Source organism: Neoarius graeffei, chromosome 25, assembly GCF_027579695.1.
Source record: "Neoarius graeffei isolate fNeoGra1 chromosome 25, fNeoGra1.pri, whole genome shotgun sequence".
Taxonomy (NCBI): domain Eukaryota; kingdom Metazoa; phylum Chordata; class Actinopteri; order Siluriformes; family Ariidae; genus Neoarius; species Neoarius graeffei.
Window position 1 is genome coordinate 3,367,876 of NC_083593.1, and position 14,070 is coordinate 3,381,945.

At 42.2% G+C, this 14,070-nt stretch overlaps 1 protein-coding gene and 1 pseudogene across 14 annotated transcripts in view; both read left to right on the plus strand.

Moving 5' to 3' along the window:
• Window positions 1-14,070, plus strand: part of LOC132873435 (protocadherin beta-15-like) — a 246,338-nt gene that overhangs the window by 153,636 nt on the left and 78,632 nt on the right. The window contains exon 1 of one of the 14 annotated variants that reach the window (XM_060909000.1): window positions 147-2,641. The exons of the other annotated variants lie outside the window; for them this stretch is intronic. Coding sequence (XP_060764983.1) covers window positions 254-2,641 — 2,388 coding nt within the window. The 5' untranslated portion in view covers window positions 147-253. Of the gene's footprint in view, window positions 1-146; window positions 2,642-14,070 lie in introns of those variants that run through there. 14 annotated transcript variants of the gene reach the window in all.
• Window positions 7,305-9,756, plus strand: LOC132873754 (protocadherin gamma-A11-like; annotated as a pseudogene).

The window sequence follows — 14,070 nt, forward strand, 5'->3', positions numbered from 1 at the left end:
CTCATAGGGCCGCTGTTTAACAGCGATGGACTGATAGAGGGATAAAATAATCATACCCTCCCACGTCATCCCACTGGATCAAAAAGAAAGAAAGGAGGAGACGTTTTTCTCACGATCAGTGTTAACATGATGTAGGAGCATCATCGCTTTCATAAAAAGGAAGGAACATTTGTTTTCTAGCAATTCAAACCTGAGCTCCACGTTAAGATTGCTGCTTTTAAGGACGCTTATTTCCAAGAAGAAGCCATCCGCCATGGCTTTGTGGCACACGGTCCTGCTTTTCTTCTTTGTCTTTTGTTCTGACTGCGCGTGCGGACAGATCACTTATTCTATTCCCGAGGAAATGGCGAAAGGGTCGATGATCGGAAATATCGCGCAGGATTTGGGTTTGGATTTAAAAAGAATGAAATCGGGGAAAGCGCGCGTCTTTTCAGGCGAGAGGACGGAATATGTCGAACTGAACAGAGAAAATGGATTGCTTCTGATTAAAGAGAAAATGGACCGGGAATATCTGTGTGCGAAATTAACCCCATGTGCGCTCCATCTCCAGATGATTCTGGAAAACCCGATGGAGTTATATTCTGTTACCGTGGAGATCACGGACATCAACGACAATGCTCCTAATTTTAAGAAGAATGAAATGAAGTTTGAAATAAGCGAGTCAGCAATGATCGGTGCCAGATTCGTGCTGGGTAAAGCTACTGACCCGGATGTTGGGACAAACGGACTGCGGAGCTATTCCCTTCAACCCAGGGATAATTTTGTGTTAGATGAAGAATCAGGCGGTGAGAAGAATGTAGAGATGATTTTGCAAAAACCCCTTGATCGAGAAAAGGAAGGACAAATTAATTTGTTGTTGACAGCGTTTGATGGTGGTGAGTCTCGTCTGTCAGGAACAATGCAAATATACATAACAGTCGTGGATGTAAATGATAATCCTCCTGTATTTACTCAAAAAGTGTATAAAGCTACAATAACAGAAAATGCAATGAAGGCCACAAAATTAACAACAGTAAGCGCTTCCGACGCGGATGAAGGCTCCAATGGTCAAGTGTCTTATTACATTTCTGACGCAGTGGACAGTGCGGTGGCTGATATTTTTCTTGTAAATGAGAAAAACGGTGAAGTTACATTAAATGGTCAGATTGATTATGAAAAATCGAACATTTACCAGCTTGATATTCAGGCCAGAGACCAAGGAGGACTCTCCGACACATGTAAAGTAATTATTGATGTGCTGGACATTAATGATAACAATCCAGCAATCACCATTTTTTCTATGTCCAGTTCAATATCCGAAGAATCCAAACTTAATACTGTGGTTGCCATGTTGAAAGTAAATGATCCGGATTCAGGTGCAAACGGACAAGTTCACTGTAATGTTGATGATAATATTCCATTTATTATCACTTCACCGTCCAATAATTTCTTTAGCCTGCTCACAGACCAGCAATTAGACAGAGAGAGAGAAGCTGAGTATAACATCAGTGTGACTTGCTCTGATGAGGGAGTTCCCTCACTCTCCAGCAGCACTTCTCTCCGTTTACACATATCAGATGTAAATGACAACACACCTGTTTTTGAGAGAAATCATTTCGAGGCCTCTGTGGTGGAGAACAACACACCAGGTCTCTCTATATTCACAGTGAAGGCCAGTGACGCAGACTCCAACCAGAATGCTCGAGTTGCTTATATTTTAGAAGACAGCACTGTTAGTGGAATTCCTGTATCATCCTATGTGTCCGTCAGTGCTGATAGTGGAGTCATTAATGCCGTGCGCTCTTTCGACTACGAGCAGTTAAAGGACTTCCGTTTCCGCGTCAGAGCGCAGGACGGAGGCTCCCCTCCACTCAGCAGTAACGTGACAGTGAAAATTACAGTCCAAGATCAGAATGACAACGCTCCTCAGGTTCTCTACCCAGTACAGACTGGTGGCTCTGTGGTGGCTGAGATCGTGCCTCGTTCAGCAGATGTCGGCTATCTGGTCACTAAAGTGGTGGCTGTTGATGTGGACTCTGGACAGAACGCCTGGCTCTCCTACAAACTCCAGAAAGCCACAGACAGGGCGCTGTTTGAAGTGGGAGCGCAGAACGGAGAGATACGGACTGTGCGCCAGGTCACTGATAAAGATGCAGTGAAACAAAAGCTGACTGTGGTTGTGGAGGATAACGGACAGCCATCTCGCTCAGCTGTAGTCAACATCAATGTAGCTGTAGCGGACACTTTCCCTGAAGTGCTCTCAGAATTCACCGACTTTACGCACGCCAAACAATATAACGATGACCTCACCTTTTATTTAGTTTTAGCATTAGCTGCTGTTTCCTTCCTTTTCATCACTACTGTAGTAGTTATAATATCAGTAAAGATCTACAGGTGGAGACAATCGCGCATTTTCTATCAGTCCAATCTCCCAGTTATTCCGTACTATCCACCCGGTTACGCAGACACAGGAGTTACTGGAACTCTGCCGCACGGGTATCATTATGATGCTTGTATGACGACTGACTCGAGGAAGAGTGACTGTAAATATTCTACACTTGGAGGACAAAGTGTTTTAGTGATGGACCCGAGTTTTACAGAGACTATGCAGCGCGCAATTAAGGAAAATAATCTACTAGAAGACCCTGAGTCTCCTGAAATGGTAAGGGTTTGTTATACTCTTAAAATCATGTCTTTTAGTCATCCAACTATATGAAGCGAGCCAGATATCATTTCTATATAATTGTAATCTGTGAGATCTGTTTTGTAGCTTTTGAAAATGTACTCGGCAGAGAGTAAATTTACAGACAGTAGACAGCTCTGTATTGCATCAATACCAATATATTGTTGTCTATATATCAATTTCTCCCTTTAAAGGTTTGTATAACGTTTAAATGTATTTATGGTTTCGTAAATGTTTAACACATTTTCCATATATGGAATAATCCATATTCTTTCTCTATAGTTCTCTATAGGAATCTTTTATGATTTTAGTTATACTTATCTTGGCGTATCTTAAACTTTGTGTGAACAGTCCTGTAGAGTATAAAATAAAAATTTGTCATTATATGTAACTTATCTACAGATTCTGCACAGCGACAGAAAATACAAGTAACTGATTCATGATGCTGAAGACAGTAATGCTTTTTTGTTTCCGTGCAGGATCTGGACAAGCGTAAAATGAATGTCATCAGTTTTATTTAATAGATTAATTCGGGACCGGTTTTGTAGCTCGTTACGTCAAGTTAATGACAATAATAATAATAATAATAATAATAATAATAATAATAATAATAATAATAATTATTATTATTATTATTATTATTATTATTATTATTATTATTATAGGTCGATTTTTAATGTTATCAACGAAAATGCAAATTAAGCCGACAAAGGATGTGTAGTTCTCACTTTTCAACTCAAAGGGCCGCTGTGTACTTACGGTGCCCTCAATCCTCTTCCGTCCACCTCAGACTCGCCCACTGCATCCAGAATAATCAAAGAAAGAAAAAGCATTCGCGTCTGTCTCGTTTTCTCCATCTTCGGAGTCTATTTTAAGAGCAATCAGTTTCAGTATTTCTTCTTGATTGGTACGTATAAGGATTTCAACACCTGAGAACATTTTGGAGATCTTCTGTACAGACGCTGCGACGATGTGGCACACGGTATTGTTGTTCATCCTCCTTTCTTCTCGCTCCGTGCTCGCGCAGGTCAGTTACTCCATACCGGAGGAAATGGCGGAAGGCTCGATTGTTGGAAATATTATTCAAGATTTGGGATTGGATTTAAAAAGATTAAAATCTGGAAAAGCACGAATATTTTCCGGAGATAACCCGGAATACATCGAGCTGAATAAAGAGAGAGGTTTGCTTCATTTAAAGGAAAAAATAGATCGGGAATCTTTGTGCGCTAAAACAACACCGTGCGCTTTACATCTCCAAATGATACTTGAGAATCCGATGGAAATGTACACAATCACTGTAGAAATCACGGATATAAACGACAACGCTCCGTTTTTCCAGACAGAGGAAATCAGGATTGAAATAAGCGAGGCTGCTGCACCGGGAGCGAGATTCATGTTAGAAAGAGCAATGGATGCTGATGTCGGTACCAACGGCCTTCAGAGCTACTCACTGAAACCTACAGATCATTTTGTGTTAGAACTGCAAAATCACGCAGACGCTGATAAGAGCCTTGAAATTATTTTACAAAAACCCCTCGATAGAGAAAAGCAGGAAACGTTTACTCTGTTATTAACAGCCATGGATGGAGGTGAACCGGTTCTATCCGGTACTGTACAGATTCACGTTACTGTTCTAGATGTTAATGACAATGCTCCGATTTTCACACAAAAGGTGTACCGGGCTGCATTAACAGAAAATGCACCGAAAGGGACTAAAGTAATTAGCGTGAGCGCCTCTGACGCGGATGAAGGCTCTAACGGTCAGGTGACATACTATTTATCAAAAACAAAGGACAGTTTGTTAGAATTGTTTATTGTAGATCAACAAACTGGTGAGGTTATATTAAATGGTGCGGTCGACTTTGAAAAAGCAAACAATTATCAACTTGAAATTCAGGCCAAAGATAGCGCAGGACTCTCTGATTCATGCAAAATAATAATTGAGTTATTGGACGTAAATGACAATAAACCAGCTATCACTATTCTCTCATTGTCCAGCTCGATATCAGAGGAATCTGTTTCTGGAACTGTTGTAGCGATGATGAAAGTGAATGACCCTGATTCAGCTGCGAATGGACAAGTTCAATGCACGATTAGTGATAATATTCCGTTTGCTATCACATCCGCGTCCAAAAACTTCTTTAGCCTGCTCACAGATCAGGAATTAGACAGAGAGAGAGAAGCTGAGTATAACATCAGTGTGACGTGCTCTGATGAGGGATTTCCCCCACTCTCCAGCAGCACTTCTCTCCGTTTACACATATCAGATGTAAATGACAATGCGCCTGTTTTTGAGAGAAATCATTACGAGGCCTATGTGGTGGAGAACAACACACCAGGTCTCTCTGTATTCACAGTGAAGGCCAGTGATGCAGACTCCAACCAGAATGCTCGAGTTGCTTATATTTTAGAAGACAGCACTGTCAATGGAGTTCCTGTATCATCCTATGTGTCCGTCAGTGCTGATAGTGGAGTCATTAATGCCGTGCGCTCTTTCGACTATGAGCAGTTAAAGGACTTCCGTTTCCGTATCAGAGCGCAGGACGGAGGCTCCCCTCCACTCAGTAGTAACGTGACAGTGAAAATTACAATCCAAGATCAGAATGACAACGCTCCTCAGGTTCTCTACCCAGTACAGACTGGTGGCTCTGTGGTGGCTGAGATCGTACCTCGTTCAGCAGATGTCGGCTATCTGGTCACTAAAGTGGTGGCTGTTGATGTGGACTCTGGACAGAACGCCTGGCTCTCCTACAAACTCCAGAAAGCCACAGACAGGGCGCTGTTTGAAGTGGGAGCGCAGAATGGAGAGATACGGACTGTGCGCCAGGTCACTGATAAAGATGCAGTGAAACAAAAGCTGACTGTGGTTGTGGAGGATAACGGACAGCCGTCTCGCTCAGCTGTAGTCAACATCAATGTAGCTGTAGCGGACACTTTCCCTGAAGTGCTCTCAGAATTCATCGACTTTACGCACGCCAAACAATATAACGATGACCTCACCTTTTATTTAGTTTTAGCATTAGCTGCTGTCTCTTTCCTTTTCATCACTACTGTAGTAGTTATAATATCAGTAAAGATCTACAGGTGGAGACAATCGCGCATCTTCTATCAGTCCAATCTCCCAGTTATTCCGTACTATCCACCCGGTTACGCAGACACAGGAGTTACTGGAACTCTGCCGCACGGGTATCATTATGATGCTTGTATGACGACTGATTCGAGGAAGAGTGACTGTAAATATTCTACACTTGGAGGACAAAGTGTTTTAGTGATGGACCCGAGTTTTACAGAGACTATGCAGCGCGCGATGAAGGAAAATAATCTTCGAGAAGATTCCGATTATCCGGAAATGGTAAGAGTTTATTATCATGCATAAAAATGAGCTTGATGTTTACAGAGCAATAAAAGTATCCACCAAACTCTCCTAAACAATTTAATTAACTTTTAATTGCTAGAAGAAGAAAATGTGGATGAAATGCTTCATTGATTGTCGATAAAATGATTAATTTTATAATCTGAGGTAAATATATTCTTTTAGACATTATATGGCAATTACTGTTCTTCATGTCTCTGTCGAGAAAAAGTTATCTGAATTCCTTTTTTTTTACCCTGCCTGCAATGGTTCAGTCTTTTCAGCACCACAAGTCCTGGACAGCGTCAGACAATGTGTCTTGTTAATCATGTTTCATGTATCACTTTTAACTCTAACATGCCGACTTATTCGTATTTCTGACAAAATATTGTCTATTGTATGTCTAAAAAATTCCTGTGGCATTTATACAGCAGCGCTAGTTTCCGTTTCCTTTTCTTTCATTACTTTTGCACAAGGCGGCACGGTGGTGTAGTGGTTAGCGCTGTCGCCTCACAGCAAGAAGGTCCTGGGTTCGAGCCCCGGGGCCGGCGAGGGCCTTTCTGTGTGGAGTTTGCATGTTCTCCCCGTGTCCGCGTGGGTTTCCTCCGGGTGCTCCGGTTTCCCCCACAGTCCAAAGACATGCAGGTTAGGTTAACTGGTGACTCTAAATTGACCGTAGGTGTGAATGTGAGTGTGAATGGTTGTCTGTGTCTATGTGTCAGCCCTGTGATGACCTGGCGACTTGTCCAGGGTGTACCCCGCCTTTCGCCCGTAGTCAGCTGGGATAGGCTCCAGCTTGCCTGCGACCCTGTAGAAGGATAAAGCGGCTAGAGATAATGAGATGAGATGAGACTTTTGCACAATACAAAGAATTCAAACTGGATGTTTTTGTGTTTTGTTTTAAGGTATGGTACAGAGTACACTGCAAGCCCAAGACAATTTCATAGTTTTATTTTGATTACTATGTGTATCTTTATGAGTTTCCTAATTTAAAGAACAGCATGAAGTAAAACTTGTTTGCCTTTATAATGTGCAGTTCTCAGTTTTGGACTCCGAGAGCCGCTGTTCAACAACGGTGCATTAAAATCTCTCTGTATCCGAGCGCAGACTCACCCACATCGTCCAAGAGGGAAAAAAAATCTTTCTCTGGCGTTTTCCTCATTTTCTCATGTTTGATGGATTATTTTTCGGTGACTGTTTAAAAAAATATCGAATTAAGGAGTCACACTTGGCAGTTATTCACTATAAGGACTGCAGAACTGGACGAGGCGGGTCCTGGTTGTCGTGTCTGAGGGTGTTGCAGTGATGTGGCACACGGTATTGTTTTTCATCATCCTTTCTTCTCGCTCCGTGCTCGGGCAGGTCAGTTACTCGATTCCAGAGGAAATGGAGAAAGGCGCAATTGTTGGAAATATAGCGCGAGATTTAGGTTTGGATGTACAGACAATGAAATCAAGAAATGTCCGGATATACACGGGCGACGAGATGCCGTATATTGTGTTGAATAAAGAGAGGGGAATGCTCCTCATTAACGAGAAAATAGACCGAGAGGCTCTTTGTGCAAAAACGACTCCATGCGCTTTGCATCCTCAGATTGTCCTCGAGAATCCGATGGAGCTCTATGAAATAACAGTCGAAATTACAGATATAAACGATAACTCTCCACATTTTCAAAGAAATGAAATTACATTTGAAATTAGTGAGTTAGCTCTCCCCGGTGCCAAATTCGTGTTAGAGCACGCTGTCGACTTGGATGTTGGAGTTAATGGCTTGCTCAGTTATTCCCTGAAACCTACAGATCATTTTGCGTTGCAGTTAAAAAGCCAGACTGACGGTGATAAAAATATGGAGCTGGTGTTAAAAAAAACCGCTCGATCGCGAAAATCAGAAACACCTGACTTTGACTTTAACTGCGACAGACGGAGGAGAACCGCGTATGTCTGGAACTGTACAAATACACGTCTCTGTTCTGGACGTTAATGACAATGCTCCTGTTTTCGATCAAAAAATATATAAAGCCACAGTCACTGAAAATTCACCAAAGGGCTCCGAGTTAATAACCGTCAGAGCCCTGGATAAAGATGAAGGATCTAATGGTATAGTATCGTATTACATCTCAAATATTATGGATTTAAATGATGTCTTTGTAGTCGATCCACAAACTGGTAAAGTGTCAGTTAATGGGTTAATTGACTATGAAAAAGCAAGCTATTACCAGATTAATATACAAGCACGAGATCAAGGAGGCCTTTCAGATTCTTGCAAAGTTATGATAGACATTATTGATGTAAATGATAACAAACCTGCGATCACTATCATTTCTCGGTCAAATACTGTATCTGAGGAGTCTAAGTCTGGCATTGTAATTGCCATGCTTAATGTTAATGACCCAGACTCTGGTCTTAATGGGCAAGTTCACTGCCATATAAAAGAAAATATTCCTTTTGTTATCACATCTTCGTCCAATAATTTCTTTAGTCTGCTCACAGATCAGGAATTAGACAGAGAGAGAGAAGCTGAGTATAACATCAGTGTGACTTGCTCTGATGAGGGAGTTCCCTCACTCTCCAGCAGCACTTCTCTCCATTTACGCATATCAGATGTAAATGACAACACACCTGTTTTTGAGAGAAATCATTATGAGGCCTATGTGGTGGAGAACAACACACCAGGTCTCTCTATATTCACAGTGAAGGCCAGTGACGCAGACTCCAACCAAAATGCTCGAGTTGCTTATATTTTAGAAGACAGCACTGTCAATGGAGTTCCTGTATCATCCTATGTGTCAGTCAGTGCTGATAGTGGAGTCATTAATGCCGTGCGCTCTTTTGACTATGAGCAGTTAAAGGACTTCCATTTCCGGGTCATAGCGCAGGATGGAGGCTCCCCTCCACTCAGTAGTAACGTGACAGTGAAAATTACAGTCCAAGATCAGAATGACAACGCTCCTCAGGTTCTCTACCCAGTACAGACTGGTGGCTCTGTGGTGGCTGAGATCGTGCCTCGTTCAGCAGATGTCGGCTATCTGGTCACTAAAGTGGTGGCTGTTGATGTGGACTCTGGACAGAATGCCTGGCTCTCCTACAAACTCCAGAAAGCAACAGACAGGGCGCTGTTTGAAGTGGGAGCGCAGAATGGAGAGATACGGACTGTGCGCCAGGTCACTGATAAAGATGCAGTGAAACAAAAGCTGACTGTAGTTGTGGAGGATAACGGACAGCCATCTCGCTCAGCTGTAGTCAACATCAATGTAGCTGTAGCGGACACTTTCCCTGAAGTGCTCTCAGAATTCACCGACTTTACGCACGCCAAACAATATAATGGTGACCTCACCTTTTATTTAGTTTTAGCATTAGCTGCTGTCTCTTTCCTTTTCATCACAACTGTAGTAGTTATAATATCAGTAAAGATCTACAGGTGGAGACAATCGCGCATCTTCTATCAGTCCAATCTCCCAGTTATTCCGTACTATCCACCTGGTTATGTAGACACAGGAGTTACTGGAACTCTGCCGCATGGGTATCATTATGATGCTTGTATGACAACTGACTCGAGGAAGAGTGACTGTAAATATTCTACACTTGGAGGACAAAGTGTTTTAGTGATGGACCCGAGTTTTACAGAAACTATGCAGCGCGCAATGAAGGAAAATAATCTTCTGGATGAGGCTGATTCTCTAGATTTGGTGAGGGATTACTTCTTGCTTTTATATCATGCCTATTTTTTGCATGCACCAAAATAAGCAAATCTGTTGCATTATCTTTAAGCTGTATTGTTTTTGTTGACTCTTGTGGCTAAATCTGTATTAAATCACAGACTGCAGTGCTTGAAAATGTACGTTTCTTTTTGTCAGAAAATCACTGTGCTAAAATTTCTTCAGCACAGTGTGGATTAGTTTGATGTGTTACAAAATATTAAACTAGATTTCCAAAGACTATTTTTTTTCAAACATAAGACAATTTTGCGTGTCATCCCTTTACCAAGAATCAAAAACACCTTCTTTTCTTGCATAATAAGTGGACACTGTTCATGTGATGTTATTGTTCTCCTTTTAAAATAAGCTAAAATATGGATTCTTCCAAGGTATGTATTCAATTCTGAAGTCAGTTCTCACATGTAGTTTGCTCTGGTCAGTGAGATTACTGCTCAGATTAATAGTGGAAAAGTCACAACGTTTACATAATTTGTCTTTAACAGAATGAAACCAGAAAGAAAATGTTAGAGATGTTTAGAAATATTTTCAGGATTATTATGAAATGGAGCCCTGTGATGACCTGGCGACTTGTCCAGGGTGTACCCCGCCTTTTGCCTGCAGTCAGCAGGGATAGGCTCTAGTTTGCCTGCGACCCTGTAGAACAGGATAAAGCGGCTACAGATAATGAGATGAGATGAGATGAGATATTATGAAATGGTGAATCAGCATTAAAGTATAACCGGTTTTAGTGAGTATATTTTGAGAGTATTTTTGTATCTCTGTTTCTTCCAGAGTGGCATGATGGTGCAGTGGTTAGCACTGTCACCTCACAGCAAGAAGGTTCTAGGTTTGAACCTTGCGCCCGACTGGGGCCTTTCTGTGTACAGTTTGCATGTTCTCTCCATGCCTCTGTTTGTCTGTTGGTGCTCTGGTTTCCTCCTGTGAGTGTGAATGGTTGTTTATCTTTGTGTCAGCCCAGTGATAGATTGGTGACCTGTCCAGGGTGAACACTGTCTCTCACCTGAAATTAGCTGGTATTCACTCCAGCTTCCACTGCAACCCTAATGAATGAGTGGTCACTGGAAGATAATGGATGGATGGATGTTTCTTCCATTCCCAAATGCTGTTTTACTTTATGTTATACCTTAACACCTCTGGAGTGGCAGACTGGGATGGTGGTCCCTCTTTTTAAGAAAGGGGACCGGAGAGTGTGATCCACTTATAGAGGAATCACACTTCTCAGCCTCCCAGGGAAGGTTTACTCCAGGGTACTGGAGAGGAGAATTCGACCGATAGTCGAACCTTGGATCCAGGAGGAACAATGCGGTTTTCGTCCTGGTCGTGGAACATTGGACGAGCTCTATACCCTTCACAGGGTGCTCGAGGGTTCATGGGAGTTTGTCCAACCAGTCCACATGTGCTTTGTGGATCTGGAGAAGGCATTCGACCATGTCCCTTGTGGTATTCTGTGGGGGGTGCTTCGGGAGTATGGGGTTCGGGGCCCTTTGCTAAGGGCTGTCCGGTCCCTGTACGAACGGAGCAAGAGTCTGGTTCCCATTGCCAGCAGTAAGTCAGACCTGTTCCCAGTGCATGATGGACTCCGGCAGGGCTGCCCTTTGTCACCAGTTCAGTTCATAATTTTTATGGACAGAATTTTTAGGCACAGCCAGGGGCTGGAAGGAATCCTGTTTGGGAACCAGAGGATTTCATCTCTGCTTTTTGCGGATGATGTTGTCCTGTTGGCTTCTTCAAACCAGGACCTCCAGCATGCACTGGGGCGGTTTGCAGTTGAGTGTGAAGCGGCTGGGATGAGAATCAGCACCTCCAAGTCCGAGGCCATGGTTCTCAACCGGAAAAGGGTGGCTTGCCCTCTTCAGGTTGGTGGAGAAGTCCTGCCTCAAGTGGAGGAGGTTAAGTATCTCGGGATCTTGTTCATGAGTGAGGGAAGGATGGAGCATGAGATCGACAGGCGGATCAGTGCAGCCTCCGCAGTGATGCGGTTGCTTTACCGGTCTGTCATGGTGAAGAAGGAGCTGAGCCAAAAGGCGAAGCTCTCAATTTACCGGTCGATCTATGTTCTGACTCTCACCTATGGTCATGAGCTTTGGGTAATGACCGAAAGAACAAGATTGCGGATACAAGCAGCTAAATTAGTTTCCTTCGCAGGGTGGCTGGGCGCTCCCTTAGAGATAGGGTGAGAAGCACAGTCACTCGGGAGGAGCTCGGAGTAGAGCCGCTGCTCCTCCACATCGAGAGGAATCAGCTGAGGTGGCTCGGGCATCTTTTTTGGATGCCTCCTTGACGCCTCCCTGGGGAGGTGTTCCAGGCATGTCCCCCCGGGAGGAGGCCCTGGGGAAGACCCAGGACACGCTGGAGGGACCATGTCTCTCGGCTGGCCTGAGAACGCCTCGATGTTCTTCCCGAGGAGCTGGCCGAGGTGTCTGGGGAAAGGGAAGTTTGGGCTTCCATGCTTAGACTGCTGCCTCCGCGACCTGGTCCCGGATAAAGCGGAAGAAGACAAGACAAGACAAGACTATCTTTTCATTCCATTCTCCAGCTGTCAGAAAGATAAATATATTATATTTTCAGTTTTAAGTCTTGCAATAGCTGTTTGTCTGATTTCTTTTGACTATGAGAGTTTCAGTGTTTTGCCATAAATCTGAATAAAGCACAAGCAGTGACTTTTTCAAAGGTAACAGTACAAATTTTTTAGGTGCATATAATTCAAGTGTATTGTGTCAACAAGTATTAAAACACTTAGATTTGAAATAAAAACACATTATTTGTAATTTGTTATTTAGATGAAATTGTTCTGATTTTATTGCCATAATGTCATTGCTTGTCATCATCAAATTAATGAAATTCTGTGTTTGGAGATAAAACTGTAAGGAAGAGCGTTACACTAAAACCAAAAATCTGTAGTTTATTAATTCTGTTGAACTTTAATTTAATGGACAAATGTATAAAGAAAAGATTTCCAATGTTTTCACTGACCAACTTAAAGTGTACTTTGTGAAAGTAAACAAATTGAGAATTTGTTGCCTTCAACACACTCAAAAAAATTGGGACAGAGGCACATTTATGACTACATTACATCACTTTGTCTTTTCATTACACTTTTTAATCATTTGTGAACTAAGGATAGTAATTGTTGGAGTTTGCCAAGTGGAATTTTTGCCCATTCTTGCTTGATACAATTCTTTAAATGCTCAACAGTTCATGGTCGCTGCTGTCTGATTCTCCTCTTGTTGTGCCACACATTTTCTTGAGGAGAAAGATCTGGACTGTTGGTAGGCCAGTCGAGCAAATGCATCCTGTCTCTCTGAAGCTACACTGTTGTAGCACGTACCGAATGAGGTATGGCATTGTCTTGCTGAAATAACCATGGATTTCCTGGGAAAATATATCACCTTGATGGCAGCATATATGTCACTCTAAAATCCTAATATACACCTTTGTGTCACTGGTACCTTTATGCATATGCAAGTCAGTCATGATGTGGGCACTGATGCACCCCATACCGTGACAGATGTTAGCTTTTGCATCTTTCACTGATAATCTGGATGGACCAGTTTGTCTTTGACAAGGAAAACGGGACACCTGTTTTTCCCAAAAACAAGCTGAAACATGGACTCATCTGACCACAGCAAATGTTTCCGATGTCTTTTGGTCCATCTGAGATGAGTTTGAGCCCAGATTACTGAGCAGCATTTCTGCATAGAATTGATGTATGGCTTTCTCCTTGCATAGTAGACTTGCAGGCAGCATTTCTTGATGCAGTGGCAGACCATTTATTAACAGTTGTTTTCCAGAGTGCTCCCAAGCTCATGTGCCTCTTTATTACAGGAGCATGACATTTTCTCATGCAATGCCATCTGAAGGTCACACACATTCAACAGGAGTTTCCAGCCTTACTTATCGTTTATTTTTTTTTTAATGTACCTGCTTATTGTGGAAAATTTCAAAACGGTATCAATTGAATAGTATATAAACTTTTCCATCTTATTTGTCCCCCATCTCAAGTTTTTTGAGTGGTTGCAGGCATCAGATTAAAACAAAAATGCTTATATTTACAAAATACAATCAGATTTGTCAATCAAAACTTTAAAAGCCATTTTTCCATATCGTATTGTCAGTTAAAGCTTCAAGAGAATTTACAAAATGCAAATAAAAAAATATGGGGCTAATATTTTCAGCAGAAAGCCAAGAGACCAGTCAAGACTCAAGCAATTTTATTATCTTCTTTTCTCCTTATGGTTAAAAAATTACTACACATTTACACAGCGTGTTGCTTAAAGGTGTTCTTTGAAGATAAATTATCCTGTACTTTTAATACACTGGTGTCCTGATGTGTGTCGGTGG